Source organism: Hoplias malabaricus, unplaced genomic scaffold, assembly GCF_029633855.1.
Source record: "Hoplias malabaricus isolate fHopMal1 unplaced genomic scaffold, fHopMal1.hap1 scaffold_254, whole genome shotgun sequence".
NCBI classification, from domain to species: Eukaryota; Metazoa; Chordata; class Actinopteri; order Characiformes; family Erythrinidae; genus Hoplias; species Hoplias malabaricus.
In genome coordinates this window covers 1,760-24,618 of record NW_027100997.1, presented here as the reverse complement: position 1 = coordinate 24,618, position 22,859 = coordinate 1,760, and the positions used below count along the sequence as shown (strand labels likewise).

The 22,859-nt window shown below is 38.5% G+C and overlaps 1 protein-coding gene across 9 annotated transcripts in view; it reads left to right on the top strand.

The window, feature by feature from the left end:
* The window catches only part of LOC136683883 (muscleblind-like protein 1), a 44,284-nt gene extending 25,971 nt beyond the window's left edge, over positions 1-18,313 (top strand). Inside the window, exons 3-11 of one of the 9 annotated variants that reach the window (XM_066659045.1) lie at positions 1,085-1,339; positions 2,300-2,539; positions 5,788-5,835; positions 8,153-8,306; positions 9,922-9,957; positions 12,930-13,021; positions 13,513-13,557; positions 14,181-14,252; positions 15,839-18,312. In XM_066659045.1, coding sequence (XP_066515142.1) covers positions 1,085-1,339; positions 2,300-2,539; positions 5,788-5,835; positions 8,153-8,306; positions 9,922-9,957; positions 12,930-13,021; positions 13,513-13,557; positions 14,181-14,237 — 927 coding nt within the window. In that variant the 3' untranslated portion in view covers positions 14,238-14,252; positions 15,839-18,312. Of the gene's footprint in view, positions 1-1,084; positions 1,340-2,299; positions 2,540-5,787; positions 5,836-8,149; positions 8,307-9,921; positions 9,958-12,929; positions 13,022-13,512; positions 13,558-14,180; positions 14,253-15,838 lie in introns of all 9 variants that reach the window. The other 8 variants (XM_066659046.1, XM_066659044.1, XM_066659047.1 and 5 more) reach the window with 8 other exon arrangements.
* Positions 18,314-22,859: the final 4,546 nt, after the last annotated feature.

The window sequence follows — 22,859 nt, the reverse complement described above, 5'->3', positions numbered from 1 at the left end:
TATACAGATATCTGACTGAATTTTATTTGAGCTCTGTAACAGTAGTTTGACTATAAAGATAGTAATTCTAAAATAAACGAGAGTAATTTGAACTCTCTCTTTTATAGCTGATCCTCTAATCAAAAATGGAGTGTTTTTAGTCATAATCGTAATTATGAAGTTTTATATTTGGTAACTGTACATTTCTACAAGGGCTGGACGATACGGCCAACATTTATATCACAATATATTTCTGAATTTTAGTCAATACGATATAATTCCAATATCAATATGAACAATAAAAAAGCCACAGAAAAACTGCCCAGAACCAAATAGAAACATGACATCACCATTAAACAGAAACCTTTTGGATTTGTCAATATTAATATTTTTTAACTAACTTTAAAACTGAGTGCTGAACTGACAGCGCCCTCTAATGACCATCAGTAAGTGACAGACGCTGTAAATAATGAATACTGAAATATTGTTATATCATTCATTTCATTCATTCATTCATCTGTAACCGCTTATCCAATTCAGGGTCGCGGTGGGTCCAGAGCCTACGTGGAATCATTGGGCACAAGGCGGGAATACACCCTGGAGGGGGCGCCAGTCCTTCACAGGGCAACACAGACACATTCACATTCACTCACACCTACGGACACTTTTGAGTCTCCAATCCACCTACCAACGTGTGTTTTTGGACTGTGGGAGGAAAACGGAGCACCCGGAGGAAACCCACGCAGACACAGAGAGAACACACCACACTCCTCACAGACAGTCACCCGGAGGAAACCCACGCAGACACGGGGAGAACACACCACACTCCTCACAGACAGTCACCCGGAGCAGGAATCGAACCCACAACCTCCAGGCCCCTGGAGCTGTGTGACTGCGACACTAACCTGCTGCGCCACCATGCCGCCCTGTTATATCATTGTTATAGAAAAATATATTGATATTGAGTTATTGTCCAGCCTTAATTTCTACTAGTCCCTAGTTCAACTACATTTTATTTTAGAAAGTTCCAGTTTAACTTTTTTCAGACATAAGACAGTAATGTTATACATCCCTCTCATGATTTATTTTCTCTGTGTCTCTTCAGCCTTTGTTCTCAGTTACACCGAATCTCGCCACCAACGCTGGAGCAGCAGCAGCAGCAGCGGCAGCGGCAGCTTCATTAAACCCTTACCTGGGCCCTGTGTCTCCAGCTCTGATGCCTGCAGAAATCCTGCCCAGTGGTCAGATGTTGATTGGTGGAAGTCCTGGTGTAGCCACTGTTCCTACCACTGCTAACGCTGCTGCTGCCGCTGCCTCTGCTGCCGCCGCACAGAAGTTACTGCGCACTGACCGCCTGGAGGTAACAGCAGCCTTTTCCTTTCACATCTGTTCACATCTGACTGTGCCCCTGTGCACACAGGGAGGTCCATAAAGACATTGTTTTGATGAGACTCCAGTGGCCGACGCAGAGCTCTCGCTTTAACCCAACTCTGCGAAGCACTGGGGTGAACTGGATCCTGAAATAGCAATAATATTTTGCCTGAAAGGGCAAGTATTCCCACAGACCTCAATCACAGAAAGATTTCCACTAGAGGCTGTTATATCTGCAAAGGCCTATATGTTATTTTACAACACACACGTTAGTGTGCATTTTAGTTGTGTGAGATAGTTACAAGCGAAAGTAGGCTCCATTTTACAGAGAGAAAGAAGACCGTTTTGAGCAAAACAAAAACATAGGTGGTGCATTAATGGGATAAAGGCAGTTTACACAGACACACAAGACATGAATAGGGCTGAGAACGCTCAAATGGACCAAGAGTCTACAGCACCTAATGTTGTGGGTGTTGCTGCCCCCTAGTGTCCTAGTGTCTATGCATTTAATGGGTATAAAGCACTGGTCAAAATTCAGTGACCACTCTTTTTATCATTTTCAGAGGATACTTCTGAAGAGATCAGATAAAAGAGAATTAAACTTGAGCGTAGAAGGATAATGTACATTCAAAATAAAAAGTGAATATTTGAATCATAAGAAGCAGAAAACGTTTGTTTGGACTTCCCTTTTATTTTATATTATAATAATATAATATAAGGCAAGTCGTCTGAAAAATGGACCCTAAAAGAGTGAATATTATATGTAATTTACCTTGTAAAATATTTGTGTTTTTTTTCCTGTTTTGTAGATTTTGAACAGAAACCAAATAAATGAAGGATGATTTTGACTTTTCTGTCCAGAGCACAGTGTGTTGCAGTAAGAGAACATTGCTGAGGTTAATAGTTGAACACGGTGGCTAAGCTTCCTGTTTATGTGCGTGTTTCTCAGGTGTGTCGTGAGTACCAGCGTGGGAACTGCTCCCGTGGGGAGACTGACTGCAGGTTCGCACATCCAGCAGACAGCACCATGATCGACTCCAGTGATAACACAGTGACCGTGTGCATGGATTACATCAAAGGCCGCTGCTCCAGAGACAAGTGCAAATACTTCCACCCTCCAGCTCACCTGCAGGCCAAGATCAAAGCAGCCCAGCACCAGGTGAACCAGGCCACAGCCACCGCCGCCATGGTGAGTACAAACTCTGCAGCTGTCCACTGAAGGAGAGAATTTATTTACACACTTAAATACACAGGAACATGTATGAATTCCATGTATATTCACATTGGATTTATGGATTCATTTGTACAGCCACATTTATGTCAAAAAACATCAGAGTCACCGCGTGCAGTTCTACAAAAGCATTATATAGTTATAAATGATTAGAACTAGCAATATTTACTGCAGATTAGTCGTATATGATGCTAATATTGTGTACGTTTAAATCAGCATTCTCTGAATAACAAAGGATTCTAAATGTTTGAATGGTGGCGGAAATTCTAAAAAAACTTCGATAGAATCTTGTTTCTTGTTTAATGTTTTTCAAAAGTTGGTGTTGTCTTCTTAAATCATTCTGAAGTTCTAGTTCTATGTCCTAGTTCTCTACTGAGGGACCTGAAACTAAACGAGAGCCCCCAGCCTTCACATGTAGTACATAGTTGTGTACACTGTGTCTAGGTTTTGGTCAAATATAAAAACACATTGCCGTATATTTGAACATGGATTTACATTCACATTAGAACCGCAGGGTCAGTGTGGTCAGAATATGTTTTTTATTTCAGTTTAAATGATCAGCCTGACGGTAACACTACATTTATGAGCGTTCCTAACAGAAGTGACTTTGCCGTAACTCACCTTTGTTCTTTTAACATGTGACTACTCGCATTACTGTTTTTCTTATGCTTTAATCATATTGCAACATAATGTTTAAATGAGTGATTAATATGGGATTAGTTTAATACATTTTCTAGTGTTCACAATTTCAGTGAACTTTGGAAGTGTTTACATTTTTATAAAGTGTTACAGAGGGAATGGACAGATATTTCATTTTACACCAAGTGTCTGGAAGCTGTGTGACAAGCTGCTGACTGTGTACAGCTCGAATGATGTCTATAGAAAGGCATTGCCTAAAGATTGGGATGCACTGCAGCAGCTCCCTGTGTTTCTAAAATCATCAATGCCAAGTATCAGCCAGAGGGGTGTAAAGCCCTTCCCAACACTGGGCCCTGAAGACATGGGACTGCACTCTCTGGAATGATATAGCACCATCCCAAACTCGGACATGAGTTGGAGTGAGCTTTAGATCGAAAACTAATTATCCAACATCCAACATTGTTTCTATGGCTCTATGCATTAAATCCTGATCTTCTCCCCATTTCAGCCTTAAATTCAGAAGAATAGTTGCCTACAGTCTCTGGACATATAACGTATGTGATGAATGTGCCATGTCATACAATTATAATATATAATATATCCCAGGAATATACTGTACCTGATAATATTCTGATTCAGAGCAGACTGTGTTTTGATCTTGTTATACTCACTGATCCTTTATTGTGTGGTACAAAATCAAACAATCACCTCTTTACCTCTGATTCTGATTTACAAAAACAACGATTTAAATACTATTTGGATGTAATTCATATTTACTTTGGGAGGTGTGTTAATGTGATGTCACTGCAGCGTGACTCTAAAGCAGTGGTCTTCAAATCTAGGAATGACATCCAGGTTCCAGGTCGGATTTTACTATGCCCAGCAGGTGACTATGACTGGCCAGTCAGCTACAGTTGCTGTTACATCTATAAGCTGTTTCTTAACACCAAGGACACAAAGAATGTTCTCTAAAAGATGGCTCTTAAGAAGTCACCTCCCAAAGGCTAATTCACGATGCCTCACTGATGGGGATTTTGAGGTCATTCTTGTCCTCACCGATGCATCAAGTCCCAAACCAATGGGTCCTCATTGTTTTGTGGGGATCAAGAACAACATGTGGGTACTTTACCTGTCCCTGGTGTTTGTGTTCGTGACTACAGGAACTTAATTTGGGCAGTGGAAGATAATGTCAGTCAAAAACACGAGAACACAATACTGTGTCTAATCGGAAGGTGGTATACACCAGGTTATTAACTCGTGTATACAACTTCACTCTGTTCAGATGCTTTATCATTAAATAACAACTAAGCGCTTTTTGAGTAATAACAAATCTGATTTTTATCAAAAAACACACAATGAGACAATTCCACACACATTTGCCATTTTCTCCAGGGGAGGAGGTCACAATATAGATCACATCTCATAAACCTGTGTGTCATGTTGAATCCTGAGGTTTAAGAGTGGTAAATAAGACTTTGTCCGCCGCTTGGATGCAGTTTTCCAGTTTTCGCACCTTCAGAAATGGCCTTGGTGTCATACTGTGTGATTTAAAATTCTGGCCTAGAGCACGGATCTCAGGTCTGAATTTGAAGACCTCTGCTCTAAAGTGTGAACGATTTGCTCAGGATCATAGACCTCGGTGTAAATGACGTAAATGGAATACCTTTGTGACTTTTTGGCATGTTTTAATGTTCAGATACACACCTGAGGTATGAAAGTGCAAACTTTAAGCCACAAGAAAACAAGTACATTTTAAGTGCCTCTGTATTTTCCCTTTTTCCAGAGAATATTAGGGATTTCCTTTACAAAAATATGCTTAAGGTTAATGTAACCCGGGTTATTATATCTGTAGTTGTTTTATTATTCTGAACATAAATTACAACAGTGTGCATTCTGTAAAAACTGATGTGGAAGATTGAGCCACTGGGACATTACTCCACTTCCCCAAGTAAAAAATAAATCATAAATATTTATAGGACTGATTTCCCACAGAGGGATTAAGCTTAGTCCTGGACTAAATCCTCCTTTCAATGGAAAGTTCAAAATGCTGTGGAGTCCAGGACAAGGCTTAATCCCTGTCTGCGAAACTATCCCATCGAGTCTGTTTCAAACAGGGACTCCATGTACTGGACTCTATCCTTCAGTGTCGTATACTCATTCAGTACATTGTGTAACCCAGGCCTCCAATGAGAAACTAAACAGTAAAATGGGTTGATGTAACAGTATGTTAATATTATGTGATTTCTTGTGTTTTGATGTTGAGAACTGAGACTTTTATTATGCTTGTTGTTCCACAAATGTTGTAGTTGGAAGCACCCCTATGAAAGTGTTAATGTAATCCCTAGCTGTAAATATTAATTACTCTCTATTGCAGTAGAAAGTGCATGTCATAGTCCTGATATCCCCTTTGTATACTGCATTCCAAATGATTTGTTTTTTATTTGTTTTTTCTCACCCACCCAAAATGCACTGCTGCCCCCATGATGCACCTCTGCTTGCTGTTTATGTTTATGCGCTTGAACCCCATTGGCCCATTGCCATCATGTGCTCGCTGCCTGCTAATTAAGACGGCTGTCAAATCACTGAAGCGACCCCTCGAGGCCACCTTTGACCTGGTACTATGACCTTTCACCTTTTTGCTTGGCATGTTGCTTTATTGTAGTGTCTTAACAAACAATAATTTGCAAGCATAGTACTTTTTATATGTTTTATTTATCAGCTGAGTGTGCTTTTCCTACTGCTGCGTTAGTAACTGTCTGTGATCAGCTGATTGTGGAGAATAAAAAACCCGACGGATCAGATTAACAGGAATATTAACTCGTATTAAGACGGACAGTCAGTGCCGCACGTGTCTGCCTTACACCCAGTGACAGCGGGTAGGCTCCGGACACACAGCCACTTTGATCTGGATAAAGGGGTTATAGAACCCCAATTGATAAATATATTTTTACTGTCAAAAAAAATGCATTTTAACTGAGTTTTAGAAATAAAGCTGAATATAAACTTTCAAACATAAAGATATTAAAAATTATATATATATATTACACCCAAATACGTTTTATAAATACAGATACGCTTTGAAGTGTGTGTTTGTTTTTATTTTTATCAGAATCAGATTTATTAAATGTGTGGATACACACAAAGAAGTTGGTAACAGCTGATGATATCTCTCTGGAATAAATACAAAGGGTTTACAGACAATGCTCAGTAAACATTATAACATTAAAATATAGATGCTTCTAACGTGTAAATGCAATTCAGAATACAGTCATTCTCCTGCTCTTTTGTCATTACCATGGCAACTGTTGCATAGTATAAAAAATCATTAACATTTTATTCAACAAAGCTACAGAAGAATGCTACAGAATCATGTGGTGGATTTGTTCAGATCTTGGGGATAATATTGTATCCAGAAGTGATTGTATACTTCCCCAGAGACACACATGAACATACCTTTTGCTTCCAGACTCCACTGAAATTTATTTTAGTTTTTTATAAATCGTTTTAATAAACAACAAAAAAAGACAATTCATATTTTCTGTATAATTATTAAGTTAAATGCACTATGTATCTCATTCATTTGTGTTGCTCTGCACCTGTGCAATTGCCCCATGCCCCATGGGTTTAGACGAGTTAAATATGATGATTTTGATGATTGTGAATGTAATGTATTAATGCTTTGTTTGATTTAAATGACAAATATTTTTGGTAATATGCAACAGTTACCATAAAACGGCAAGAGTGGAGAATATTCATTCATTCATTCATTATCTGTAACCCTTATCCAGTTCAGGGTCGCGGTGGGTCCAGAGCCTACCTGGAATCACTGGGTGCAAGGCAAGAACACACCCTGGAGGGGGCGCCAGTCCTTCACAGGGCGACTCACACCCACACACACACACTCACTGAGGAGAATATTTGAATACTTAATTACAATTATTACATTACACAAAAAGGCTTTAAAACCTATTTATACATTATATTATATGTAATAAATTCATATCAGTATCATTTCAATATGAAAAAGCCAACACATTTCACTCTATGAGCCCTGACCCTTAAATCCCACAAATCCAGTGTTTTTTTTAAAATGTGTTCCACTTCAGCTCTCATTATATCTGGCCTTTCTGCTGTGAGGTGTTCAGAGACTGGAGAAAAGACCTCTTCCTAATAACCTATAAATAATAATCAAAAATACCACAATCAGGTCGTCACGTGTAGCCTACTCCTACAGTACATAGGACAGGGTCAGGCGTACTAAACTGTGGTGTGTCACTGCTTTGTGTCTGTGTAGTGTCTCTGTGTATCTTCAGCGTCTGTGTATTTTGCACGTTTAGTAGCTCTGTAGTGCATGGGTAACTGGGGGAAATTCTCTGGCAGTTTGGGGATCAGCTCTGTGGTAGCCACCTGAGCAACAGACGTTAATAACTTGTGTCTCATATTTCGCAGATATCATGGAGAAAGCAGTGCAGCTTCGTTTTGTTTTAAGTTGATGCTTTCCGTTTTGCTGTTTATTTTATTTTTGTCCCTCTTTGTCTGTGATACATTTTTATTTGAGCAGCGCTTGCTTCATTTGCAGTCGGAGCAGCTTAGCTAGCCTAGTAACATCAAGAGAAGCTGAATATGGAGTGAATATATGTTTGAAGCTGTGTATATATACATATATATGTTGTTGTGTATATATTTAATCAGGTTTAGCGTTACTGCTTCTGCTTGTGGCGTAGTCATGTGTAGGCTGCTGCTTGCCTGCTAATTAGTTTTTGTTTGGATTTGGTTCTTTTTCAGTTTTAGTTCTGTAATATGTTTTCCGACAATAACTGTTTGTTTATATTTTCTTCCCTTTCCTTTCTTTTGGTGTTGTCCACTTCACTCTTGTCCCTCTCCGTTTCCCTTTTTTTTTTTTTTCCTTTTTTTTTTCGGCACGCAAAGCAGGGCATCCCTCACAGTGTAATGCCTCCTTTGCCAAAGAGACCAGCCCTTGAGAAAACCAACGGTGCCACCGCCATGTTCAATGCTGGCATGCTGCAGTACCAACAGGCTCTGGCCAACATGCAGTTTCAGCAGCAGGCAGCCTTTATTCCTTCAGGTAGGGCTTTCTGTCAACCCCTGATGTGACTTTAACACAAGGCCAGTGACTGAGCGAGTGGTGAGGTGCACAGCAGAAGCTCAGGCAGATTTATGCATTAACAGGGTCTCATCATCGTAAACAAAGATTGTTCTATTCAAGCACTGCACAAATGCACTCTTTCGTGGTTGAAGGTTAGACAAATAATATATATACTGTATTTATAAGGGCGCCTACACACTAGAGGCTGAGGAGCGTCAGAAACACATGCCTCTAATGTATTTCAGTGAGGACTCTGTGGAGGCTCTGACGAACTAAAACACACCTGAATTCAGTTAATGACGCTCCATTAGGCGTCAAAGTTCAAACCATTTCAACTTCTACTGAATCCAGAACGGAGGAGAGGAGAATCTTTCCCAGTTCTGTATGATGCCAGATTAACAGAATATAAATATTCATGTTGTCGTGTGTGTGTGTGCGTTCTGGTTTGTCAGGTTTTTCCAGTTGTAAAATGTCTCGCTTCCTGCTGGATTTCTAAGTAGACTCCGCCCCCTGTTCTCACCATGTTCACGCCATCCAGACGGACTAGAGTTGCATGGTCTACCGCTCTGTCCTTGCGTTGTCTAGTGTTAAGTCTTTGTGAGATTAGATGCAGTGAATACCAGATGTTCTATGTGTATCAACAGATCACTTATTTCCACATGGGTACACATGCAGTAAAATGATTAAACAAACCTAATTCAGAAAGTAGTCGTTTATTAAAAGAACCTCTTAAGGAACACTAGGTAACATTTGGGGTTTTTGCTCCTGATGTAAATCATTTTTACAGCACTGTACTGAAATGAATGGCTTCCTACCCTCCTCCAGGTTACATAGTGCACTTTCTGAAGTGCTGAGCCCAGAATAGCAAAAGCAAAGGCTCTGTTCTCCCTGTTACAGCTCAGTGGAGCATCACAAAGATTTTGAAGAAGAAATGATAATGTTATAAAAATCATAATATTACGTAGTGTTCCTTTAATCCATAATCACAATTCATCTAAACTGATTATTAGGTAAATTTGAGGATGCTTTAAATGGGATCAATGAGTATTTATGTGCCTCGTGTTGTCAATGTTAAGCAGTTTGAAATGTTTATATATTGAGCATTTCACATTTTATCTACAACTATTAGCTCTAGTTAAAGTGTTATTTTCTTCATGTTTCCAATTACATTCACATTAATGAGCCAGGACTCAGCCCCTAGATTTATATATATAGTATGTACTTTTTCATTCTTACTCTACACTTTCTCATTCGACAATGATGAAAAATGTTTGGAATGTGATGTGAGTTATTTTTTAGCAATGTGACATTAAAAACTGTTATTATATGCTGTAGTCATATGTACTCTGTAGGTCTTCGCTGTGTTAAAAGCTCATTATTGTCTCGCTGAGCAGCAGTCCACTTTCCTCTTGCTTCTCCACTGTAGATCACATTCCACAACTAATCAGTCTGTGAATGTCATGATTTCCTAGTGTTTCATTAATGTCCTCATTTTTGTTGTAATCTCTCTGTAATCTAACCAACCTTGTGATGGGCTGTTTTGATTCTTCTCCCTTTTTCCAATCCACTTCCTGCTGCAATGCATGATGGGCAGGCTCAATATTGTGCATGACTCCTGCAGCGAGTGTGGGTAGGTCTCTAGCCTTCCTCCTTTTAGGCTGCTCTCACGCCATCAAAATCCACCTGACTCACGCTGTTTATGGTCACCCCTGTTCAGACGCTCTTTTTTCTTTAATAAATTTTGGCCTTGATTTTTTGACCTTCTTTTGAGTGCTGTGGATTTTGGTGGTTTGTGAGATCATGGGGAATGAGTGTCTCGCAAAGTTGAGATAAATTAGAATGTAAACTTTTGGGGTCCAAGCACGTCCAGCACTGTGCCACAGCTGCCATTTATTTAAAGGGGGCATGTTATACACCTTTTTCACAAGTTCACATGCTTAAGGGAAAAATCTAATGGATGAAGCAGCACAGCACCATAGAACACAAGTGGGTTTTCCATCCACCGGGTTTTTGTGGATTATGAAAATGCGTTTAAAAAAATCGGAATGGAAAGAAGGCCAAAATACAAAAAAAACACAAAAAGAGTGACGCTCAGATGCAGCAGAAAATTTTTGAATAAATGATGACGTTTCACAGCGCCCTCCAGAGCCCCGGACTGTTCCTGCGACCACAGGCTTTTAACATGCACCCCTGGACTCTCCTCTCTCTCCTCTCCGCTTTTCACTTCACTACTCTGTTCTCACACCAGCGCCCTAGCTTCTTATTTTAGAGCATGTGTGGAACATTGCAGACACAGCACTGAGCAAAAGTCAGAGACCACACAGCATTTTACTTTCCTCTCAAAGCATTAAGAACAAGCTCCACACACAGAAACAAATAGATATTAAACCAAGCTATTTGATATAAAGTGTGTTTTTGATATAAACGTCCCGCTCAGATCCCTCCCTCTCCCTCGTTTCGATGCGGCCTCTGATCCCAGAGCTGACGTCATCTGGAGTTTATTCACAAAAGAGCAGTGCATGTAAACAGCATTTCATTCTCTTGATATTTGTTTATCACACAGAACATTTGTGAACATTTTGGATGGAAACCCAGCTACACTGGCCACTGTCTGAACAGCCCTGTTCAGATCGGCCAGTTTGAGTGCCTGTACCTTTAAATGAGAAAAAACTACTGCTCGCTGTAGCTCGAGTGTACAGCAATAAGACATGAGCAGGCAGAAGCTGTAGTTTTTACTATTTCTACTCAGCTGTTATTTACGTCAATATATCAATATATTTTCACTGTTTTATTCACACACTCACACGTTGTAAGAGCAGGTCTGGCGCGTTATATTGGATCAGAGGAAGTACAGCTTTCCTTTCTGCTGTCAGAAGACGAGACAAATGTTTGTTGGATTCAATGTTTTCTGACTTACACAGTCCACCAAAGCGGTCTGCGTTGTGTTATTGTGGTTGTGCACTGAAACATCAAAGAGTTAATGTTTGTGCACAAGCTCAAAAAAGTGAAAAAATAAAAAAATAAACGTTCCTTTGCATTTACAATCCAACTGAGTGTGAAGTCCAATTTATACACTTAAAAATATATAAAACATATATAAATACATTAAATAACAAACAAAAATATTTAAAAGAAAATGACACAAAAGCTTCTAAAACATACTTCCCCCAAGATGAATCTGCTGGTATATTTTTTCATAGTTCCAGTCTCAGATTTATTAAGGGTGAGGCTAGACTTTCTTATTACTCTCAAAAATAAAGCTTTAATTAATGTTTCTTTAGTGATCGTGACATCCATTTTTCTCAGAATGTTGAAACCTAGTTCGTGAAAGTCCTCTTTATTTTACATTTACTTTCCTTAGACATTTTCTTTTCTTTTACAAACTGATTTTCTTATATTTCCCTAGAAATATCTCCTGAAGAAAAGATTTTAAATAAATGGATTATGTTTGTTGACGTGGGCACTTTGCTGGACACGCTGAAGCCTCTCCTGATTTGTTTGGGTTCTTTACATTTTTACTTTAAACTGACATTGAAATGTATATTTATGAACTATCGTGCCTTTCACCACTCATCTGTTCAGCACTTAATATTAGCTCATGTGACACTTTGGTTTGTAATATACACACAAGTTAACCTCACAAACCTCCGTTGGTGTAAACCCTACACAGTAAAATCACCAATGATAAATACACAACTTCGGTGCTGATCTGCTCCGGCAACTTTGTTATATTCTGTGCATAACATTGGACCCAGTTTGATTAAAAAAAGACTTGTAATATGGCTAACATTGAAATAAATCTGTGTCTCTAAAGGTGAATGAAACAGTGAATGGGTTTGTAAAGGGGATATAAATATATAATGGCCAACAAAAAAACAACATTTCAACCAGTGCTGTAGGTTAGTTATTAAATTGTAGTGTAATTTATTATATTTTGATTTTAGTAAACAACATTTCCTTTTGGCATAAGTAGGTTTATCTTTCAAACTGAAAAATATTAAAAAATATTTAAAGTGTAGTTAAATTGGGACTACCATGGTTTTGATTAAGAGAAAACTATTGTGTCACTATTCTCTGAGAGAAAGTGTGATGCACAACAGTAAGGAATCACACAGGTTTGTGCAAAATTACAGAAAAAGTCAACGTTTAAAATCGACTGAGGTTCACTGAAACTAAACACACATTTGTAGTTTTAACTTGCACTAGTAAAAATAGTAAATATTACATTCATCTTTTTATATTGCATACTTCAACACTAATGCTATACTCCCACCGACTCACAGCATGTGCTTAAAAATGCACGTACATCAAATAATTTAAATTGTTTTCCGATGTAAAGTAAAGTAAAAACTAGTGAATGTTGTGCAGCTAATGGGACATATTACTTTAATGCTTTGTACCTTGTTAGCCATTTTAGCATGCTTTTTTCCAACTACCTGGTCCTTTGTTTTCCCCGTGGGTGATTTTAGTGTGTAGAGAGGCTGCCTCCCTCTCATTTCCCAACCTCATCTACTCACACACCTTTCTTCCTTCTTCACATTTGTACTCTTGTTGGCCACACTCCTCTGTATGTTTGCTTACATGATTTTCCCCTCTGAAAAGTACCCATGATGCACGGTGCTTCACCAGCCGCTGTGTCTGCAGCAACCACGCCCGCCACTAGTGTTCCCTTCGCATCTGCATCAGCCAATCAGGTTTGCCCCCTTTATGGCTCTTTCTTGTTTTCCCTTCCTTTGTCTCTATCTCTCTATCTTCCTCTCTCTCTCTCTCTCTCTCTCTCTCTCTCTCTCTCTTCTCTCTCTCTCTCTCTCTCTCTCTCTCTCTCTCTCTCTCTCTCTCTCTCACTCTCAGCTTACAAACCTTGAGGGATGATTGTGATTGATTTGATGGGATGACTTCTCTTCCTGTTGTTGGCCTAAACCTCCTTTTATTTTCCTTAATTTTAGTGTCATATCAGATGTGACTAGAACGGTGCACAGTGAGGAAAGTGCTGATAAAGGTTATCAGAATAATTTGAGGGTAGTGTTTTTATGAAGGATTGTTCTACTCTGTTTTCAGAATGTCCCCCAGTATGTTTCTATGATTTAAAAATGTAATTGTTGTAATCCCTACTTTTGTTTTCTGATCTTTTCTTATTAGCGTATAGCATTTTAATATTGTTCTTCTTGTCCCTTTTCACTTTGAGGACTCTTCTCTATCAAAGCTGACTACCAACGAATACATGCAATTGGTACGTATGAGGTAGTTTCACTCAGAACTTTCATAGGATGAAGAGTACTTTCTGGAACCAATTATGGCTTGGTGTTAAGACCAACTGGGGCAAGTCTTTGGCACAAATGCAAGCGCAGCACAATATTTACATGAGTTTAAGCAGCAGCATAAGGAAGGGCTTTTGAGCAAACATTACCCCAATACGTTATTAACAAAATAAAGTTGATCATTACCTTTCTTATGTAAAAACAATTCTTTATTTATAGAAATAATACAATTTAAAGACTTAAAAATCATTATTAATGCTCCCTTTTGCAATTTACATAAATACCCGAGTTCCTCAGATAAGGAGGAGCTTGTTACATCTTCTCAGAACGACACACGTTTCATTGCCCAAGTCAACAAGCAGGAAGTGTAGAAAGTGGATTGGAAACACCTGCCTTTTTCCTTCCTTGTTTAAGCCTAGGGTTTCACCACTTTTTGGTGCTGGGTTATTGAGCTCATGTTTAAATCTATCACATGTCTTTTCAACTCTCAGAGCAGTAAACTGTTGTCAGAGTTTCTAAGAATGAATAGTTAGTGGTGTTCATAATTAAACCATTATGTACTAATGGGTTTTTTTGTTTATGTATTCTTCTTTAGATTCCAATAATATCTGCTGAGCATCTGACTAGTCACAAGTACTTGACTCAAATGTAGTCACAGTGCAGACCAGTGAGTTTTCCTTTCTATTTCTGAATAGTTTTTATTAATAATTAGATAAATGTTAAATAAAGCGATGCCAATCTAGGTTTCTTCTGAGCCACAGCACTGCAGCAGTTCCTCCTCATTAAGAATAAGGTGATTTACTGGCAAGGTCTATGTGGCTTGTCATAACATTAAGCTTTCAGAATACAGCATCATATCGTGCTGCAAACTACACATTGGTATTGTGGATATTTGCTCATTTTAATGCTACATTAATAACTTATATCAGAAAAAGTGCTCACCGACCTGAACACTAACCTTTGAATCAATCATTCAATGAATGTTAAATGTCTGTCTGTCAACAACTCAGTGGCTCAGCTGCTGTTCTGACTGCTGAGCTACCGACAATAAAAGTGTTGACAATACACAGCAATAAACCAGCAAACGTCTAAAAACAGACCCTGTTCCCACCGACCGAGGCTTGAATCACATATGTTTTAAGGATAAAGAGTTATATCTGTAACCTCAAAGTCCAGATAAGGGTCTTTGGGGTGTTTTTATCCACTTTCAGGCTTTGTCCTTCACTCAGACTGGATCCTAATGTTGGACCAGTGGTGGGCCGCTGAGCTGGTGTGTCTTTTTGTGTCTACCTGTTTTCAGAGTGTGACATCAGCAGTCAGTGAGTTCTTACAGCACCACCTCCCTCAGGCTCTTTTAAATGCACGCCAGCGAGCTCAGCTGGCAATGTACTGACAAGACAGACACAGAGCAGAAAGTAGCCAAAACAGACACATCATAATGTTGTGATATGTCCTCATTTTGAGATATCGCGGTGTACGGTTTTACCGTCACTCACCCAAACCTAAGTGTCATGCAGCAACATCTGAGACGTCTGTCAAAAATGCCACCACATTCGGCTCTGTCACTCATGGCTAGAATATTTTTGGTTTTGGTCACTCATTATTTTTACTAGTTGTTAAGTGCTAAAAGAGGGAAAGTGCTGCTTTCTGCATAGCTGTGGCTTGGAGCAAACACAATTTCACTGATACAGCTGATGTGATGTGACGTGTGTCTGCCAATATGGATCTTGTAATCTGAATTTGCAAATGTACTTTTTGTTCCTTTATTGGCATTAATATAGACAGTTGTCTTTAGGTTTGCATTGAATGATATGGTTCTCTTCTACTGTTGCATGTGCTCAAATAGTGCCATAAATAAAACAAACATTGGTTGGGAGATTTCTCAGATGATGGTTAAACCAGTTTGTATATTGTCACTGTCATCAATGCCTTGGAACTCCATGTATGCACACATTTACACTAGTGTAATTATCCATGTTTACCAGGCTGATAAATCTCACAAAAGAGGCTGTAAGCATTCAAACAGCATTTGATGCTTAATACAAGCAGTGACTTGCATCAATGACAATTTGATTTTGTAGTTTCTGAAAACCCATGGAAATGATGCAGATGTACTTGGAATTGGAATTTCATTACATTACCCTATGTCCTTTAAAGGCATCACTGAGGAGAGTCAAGGTTGTTTTTAACAGTGGCTGTAATGTTTTATTTAAAAAATCTTTTTTAAAATGCTTTTATTTATTTTTTTTGCAGATGAAAAGAATGTGCCGATCTGGGACAAACACAGACAACGCCAACAAATATTAACATTTTAAATTTCAGTAGTCAATTTATTTTTCAGAAATATACCCCTGTGGTATTACTAGTTTACTGATAAGAACATTTAAAGGACAAGTGTATAATCCTCTTATCAGTAGAGAAATGGAGTGCCCTTAGCAGTGATGTGTAGAACTTGGAAGAACCGCTGTAAATATGACAGGTGGAGACACACACATGTAAACAAACACAAAAGCAGTCTGCTGGCATTGTAACCAACGTGTAAAGTACTGGGTCACTGATAGACCAAGAGATTCTTTTTTTATAGACTTGCTTTTTAAAATTAATATTCAAATTGATTAGTCAGTAACACTTTACTTAACGTTAAACTTATAAGACTGGTTTTCCAGATGAAGACTAAGCTTGTGAACATTATTTACTTATGAATTTAGCTGATGTCCCGAAAGCTAGGGTTAAGGGGGACGTCTACACTTGTGGGGAAACGCTGTTCTCTGGTTTGTTTACGTTCAGAAGCGTTGCATTTTTTAAGGTGTAACGGTGTGTTTGATGGGAAAAAACGACTGTTGTTCATACTTGGCTGGAATTTGACTTTGTCGTAAGTGTTTATTCACTGTTTGAATTCCCACAGAAACTCATGTGTAACTCGAGGTGTTTAGTTTTGTAGCACTTTCGCTCTGCGTTTACTTTCATGCAGCTAGCGCTCTCCTGAGTTTAGAGTGTGTTCCAATGTCAGTTCCAAAATGCCACTTTATCCTGAGTTATCCAGACCGACACACTTTGTTTTTTTACCCATTTACAGACACTGGGGCTTCGTAAACACATTAGAGCAGTTTCCAGCACAAACCGACTGCAGAGCAGCACACGGAGAGGACACACACTCAGAGTTTTATACACAGGGTTTTAGATTAAAATTGTATTACATCTTAAAGAAAACAGATTGTCATCTTAAATAAGTGTGTCCCTTGCAGTTGTTAAAGTATTGAACATCACTAATGAGGGCCCAGGCCTGGGTGTGAGAGGACCCGCAGGGCCAAGCATATTTTTATAAAGTCTGAGGACAGTTTGTTGAACCTAAGTGCTGTATTGTGTCAGAAAACCTACTCCAATATTCCTCAGAGTTGATAATTTCACCACCTTTGAGCCCTGCTTTCACAAGGCAGTGGGTTGGTTTAGAGAGTTAACACTCAGTGTGTTTAAAAAGTTCTCATGTTTGTCCTCAGACATTCTCCAGATCACTTCTGACACTTCAAATCTTGTGTGTGTTAACAATGGGAACAGTGTTTCTTCTAATGTAAATGAGCGATGCAGGTCAGTTTGGTGCTTGTTCGACTGTAACAGCACATTCACATCACCGTCCATGTCTTAATCAGATTTCGCATTACACCACGTTAGTTTGGAAACCACTAAGGTGGTGCATTTCATTTAACACATTAAGCTTCTCAAACTATGTTCAATGCGTATGTCTCTGCCTGTGGCTTTGTGTCTGACTAGAGATAACTGATTTCTTTTGTAAGTAGTCACAATTAAGTACTTTTAGCCAAAGTCGTAAGTATTTATAAGATGCGTTAATTGTAATGTCAAGTGAAGCGTTACTGATTTACCATATGGTTTACAAAATAGAAAAGATGCACCTTGAATTTAAAGCTAATTATAATTGTACATGGCACAATACGTTCAGCAAAACAGCCAAATGCAAGTAGTTTGCTGCATTTACAGTTCTGACCTCTAATCAAGATGGCTGATATAAGAAAGTTCAGGATTATTGAAGACTAATGAATGTTTTGGGTAAACAAAAAAAGAAAAAAAAAAAGAAGAAATTCCTTGTGACCTTTACAAAGCACAGCTTACCAAGCTTCACATGTCATTCAGTGGGCTATACATCACACAGACAGAAAGTGTTATACTGGCAGTGTTATTCTGTTTCCCAGAGATTGTTTTTATACATAGTTTCACAACAATGTGATTATTTTTAATTAATTTTTATTGTTATTTGTTTGTAATGGTCTTCAGAGCTTTTTAATTCAGCCTTTTTTGTTATTAGGCCTTTCAGTTTGCATGAAAACAGGGTTGCCTTCTGCTTTTTTCCTTCCTTTTGAGACACATTATACACACACACACACAGGACCCCCACAGAGCAGGTGTGATGTGGTGGTGGATCATTCTCAGCGCTGCAGTGACACTGACGTGGTGGTGGTGTGTTAGTGTGTGTTGTGCTGGTGTAGAGTGGATCAGACACAGCAGTGCTGCTGGAGTTTTTAAACCCTGTGTCCACTCTCTGTCCACTCTGTGAGACACTCCTCCCTCGTTGGTCCACCTTGTAGATGTAGAGTCAGAGACAGTAGCTCATCTGTCGCTGCACAGTGTGTGTCGCTCGTCCTCTAGTCCTTCATCAGTGACACAGGACGCTGTCGGCTGGATGTTTTCGGTCGGTGGACTGTTCTCAGTCCAGACACTGAGGGGTTTAAAAACTCCAGCAGCACTGCTGTGTCTGATCCACTCTACACCAGCACAACACACACTAACACACCACCACCACGTCAGTGTCACTGCAGCGCTGAGAATGATCCACCACCACATCACACCTGCTCTGTGGGGGTCCTGAGCGCTGAGGGACAGGGAGAGAGGGGGGTTTGTAAAGTATGCAGAGCAACAGATGGACTATAGTCTGTAAGTGTAGAACTACAGAGTGCTCCTATGTGGTCAGTGGGGATGAGAGAGTGGACAGTGAGCGTAGAAATAAGGAGGTGGTCATACTGTTATAGATGATTGTGTGTGTGTGTGTGTGTATACATAATTTTTATTTCCTACTTCACTCGTCAGTGGTTTTAATCATGAAATGGAGGGTGTCAGGTGTCAGTAATCACCACGTGTCTGCATTGTTCAGGTGTAAGAAAGACAGACTCTGAGGTCTTGAGCTTAGTTTGGAGTAGAGACTGTCCCAGAGCTGGGACTTTAATCCGCTGAAAGAAGCACTGCTTGAAATGGTGTGGTTGGTTACAGATTGATTGTGTTTAGAGTTTAAATTTGTTGTTTGTAAATGGGAAAACCAGATGTGTATTTGCTTTGGGTTTTGGGGGAACATTTTCTTTTTTTTTGTATGGATTTGTGTGCCATGTGTTTTTTTTTTGTTTTGTTTCTAATTTCAACAGCCTTTAGCCTATGTACAGCAAAAAAGAAGAAAAGACAAATGTCAAACATTAAGTCACTGTTGAGTTGTGCCAAAGTCATTCTCCTCTGTATTTGAACAGGTTTTCTGCTCTTATTCTGAGCAGTTTGGCCAAAGCCAAATTAGTTTGTGAGAGAATGAATGAAGCTCCGACACTTGACATTTTCTAATGTGACATCAAAAGACTCTGGAAAACTACATTTTCAGACTCACTTGGTTCTTGATGTAGAACAGTGTTTTAGGGCCAAAGAAATTAAGTCTTATTTTGGGTATAAATGTAGAATTCAGAGTTGGTTTCAGTTCAATCTTTAATTCACAGTTTGATTTGAAGACTTTAAAAGAAAACTTCATGAATGTGGCAAATTTTAATGTTGTCCATTGGACTCTAACCTAATCACATTGAACTGAAGTGGGACTGACTCTGATGTTATTGCCGTTCCTTCACTGAGGCCTTACATTTCAGTTAATGTCTCACCCACTCGGATATTCATTCAGGCACAAAGGGTTTTTTTATTCATATTTTATATTGTTGTTAATCATACTACACTTACCACTCACTGTCTTTTACTTCGTACACCTTACATACAATCATGTTATATACATGTTGGCATGTACAGATTATGGAATTCACTTATTTTATATTTGATAACATTGTAATAGACCTTAAGATATGTATTCTACCTTTTACTCATGTTTCATTCTGAATTTTTTTAATAATATCATTTGTAGGGACATTTTCTGTTGTGCCTTTTAATTTTTCATTGCAGATTAATGTTAGAATGTTTGACATTTCTCCTTTCTGAATTCTCTGTTTGTATCTGATATTGTTTTTGTTTTGATATTGATTTTGGGATATAACTGAGTTGTAGTTATTACATGGAGGCAGTATGTCAGTTGTTAATTTAACAAATTTAATTTTGTACTTAACAGATCGAGAATGTTTCCAAAAATAATTCGTTAACATGTTGATTATGTGCTCGACTGAAAGGTTATTTTCTACTGTATCCATTTCAGAACATAAAATCATATTTTGATATATTTCAAAGAACATCCCTGAATGTCAGGCCAAAAAAAAAAAAACAAAAACAAAAAAAAAACACAAAAACAAACAAACAAACAAAAAAAAGCAGCAACATATATCTAGAGAATTTTGAATATCTACTAAGATGATACAACGTAGGGCGGTGCCTCCAGGGCATGGACTTTGGCTGCAAACGAGAGAGAGCCATAACCCAAGGGATAAAGGTTGACTTTTTGCACTTCTGTACATAGTCAATATAAAACAAAGAAAAGAAACATGTATAATATGGAGATCTTATTTTGAATAATAAAAGATTCTATGAGAAATTTTGTTAGGTTAATTTAAGTAATAGAGTAATAGACCAGCTAACAGACTATGCTTGCAAAAGTGGCACAGCTGTTTTTAATATTACTTAAAATCATCGCTTAAAAAAGAAAAGATTAAAAAAAAGCTAAGCATTGCTCCGCCTTAATAACGTGCTGCCTGTCATCTGAAGGTCAGTGCCAACTGAAACTGGTGATTAATCCCAAATTTTACGGGTATGTCCTGCAGTGAAAGCAAACACTTTAACAGAAAGAAATGGTCAAATAATTACATAAACTAGATTAAAGTAAACACAAAAAATTTGAATTTCTTAATACCGCATCCAAGTACCAACATATTCCAGATGTTCCGTGCTGCAGTAGATTCATGCAGTGGACTCCTATTGTAAGTTGGGATAAGCTTTGATTAACTTCTGACAGAAAGATTTCAAAGTGTCTTTGCAACTTTCCTGTACCTCATACCTGTGAAATGTGAGGTTGTTTCCATAATATCAGAGCTCCTTCTGATCTCCCTCTCTTCCACGTGCTAGCATTGTGTTTCATTGTCGTACTCCTCTGTGGAGGAAAAAAGATTTCTGTAACTCTTAAAAAAAAAAAAATACACACACAAAAATGTATTTGACTTGAGCTTGGACATTGTTAACTGCATGTAGAGATTAACATGATAAAATCCACATTATAAATACGTAGGTAGCTCAGTAAGTTCTCACATTACTTCAAATTCTCATAGTTACAAATTAAGTAAACAGCGCATAATAATGTTGATAATAACAAAGAAGATAACGATAATGAAAATAGTCTACTATTGAAAAGGATCATCATACGTTTAATATTTAAATCCAAAAGAAAACACATTCACTCAGATCCGTTTGACCGTAACCGTAGATGTGATCAAAATAAAAAGATAACTTAAAAATGACCAGATATGCTAGCATAAGCCTTACACAACATCATAAACACACACACACAGTTCCCTTGTGTTATAGTAGGCAACTGTGTCTTCAGCAGGACAAGGATACCCACCAAAACAAATGAAACACAGATGAATGTAAGCTCTCAATCTCCGTTTGAGGTTTGTACTCACTCTAAGGCTGCTGCACAAGTGCTAATAAACCAAAGCATCACTCCCCTCAAACAGATACACAAGCTGCGTGAGACCTTGGGTCTAACACAGTTAACCACAGGTGGTTGTACCTGCTGAAAGCACTGCTTTAATGGACGCTTAATGCTAACCATGTAAACTCACGCCCCACTCTTTGCTTACAGTTGCTGTAAAGATCTTGTAACAATGTTTTGAAAAAAATTGTTTTATGCACATTTATTCTTATAATTGACTCTCGCTGTTATGAATTGAAAATAAATAAAAAACAGATTTGAATTGAAAATGAACTGTGTATTGTATGTTTCTCATGTTCATGTGTTTTTCAAATTCTTGGGTCCTTTTTTACTGCTGAGTTTTACACTGAAAGGGGATGGATTCCAAAGCTCCTCAAGTGATGTTTACAGCACTTTTAAAGTTTAAAAGCGGTTTAAACTTTCAGAAACAGAGCACTGTCACTAAATTCTAACGTTAAAATAGAGTCAGAATTTAGTGACTGTATGTAAGAGTGTTTTAACGTTTTAAACTACACACAGGGCAGAGTTAGTATCCAACATAAACTATTATTTTTATAAATTAAATGTAAAGAATATTTGGTTGCATTTTACAAATGATTAAGTGAGCAATAATATGGAAATGTACTTTTAAGTTGTAATTACACATAATTAGGTGTCTGTTTCCTAATTATTCCTAATTAATTATTCAGTAATTGCACCTGTAACATGTTTTGTAATAATATTCATCTGATATTACCCCAGAAACAGTTCAGCTGAAATGTTGTGGGATTAGTGTTGCAAATGACTCATTCTCAATGTGTGAGCGAATGTGTGAGTGTGTGTCGCCCCTGTGAAGGACTGGCACCCTCTCCAGGGTGTGTTCCTGCCTTGCACCCAGTGATTCCAGGTAGGCTCCGGACCCTGGATGCCCTGAGCTGGATGAGGGTTACAGATGATGAATCCACTCTGCTGATACTTGGGCCACAAGATGTTGTCACTGAGGGTAGCAGAGAGATGTGTCTGTCACAGTCTAATCATGACTTTATGCTGCATTTATACAGTGTTCACAGAACAGGGACTTTTGCCTCTCGCCTCCCAAGTTATTTGTAGTGTATTTCCTCTGAGCGTTTCTGAATTTAATGGAACATTCACTGAAGCCAAGTGCTATTTCGGAATAAAGGAGACACAGCACAAACCCACCATGCTCAATTCCCATTGGTAGCCGCCTTGTCTCTCTGCTCCTTATTTGCATAAAGTTGAACGTTGCTGAACTTTGTCACCTTGCTGGCTTCACCCACTTCGCATCCTGTTTGTGCTGCCTCCTTACACTGTGCCACTCCCAGTGTGAATGTAGTGTAAAATAAAATATTACACACTAGTCAAGTAGGTCAC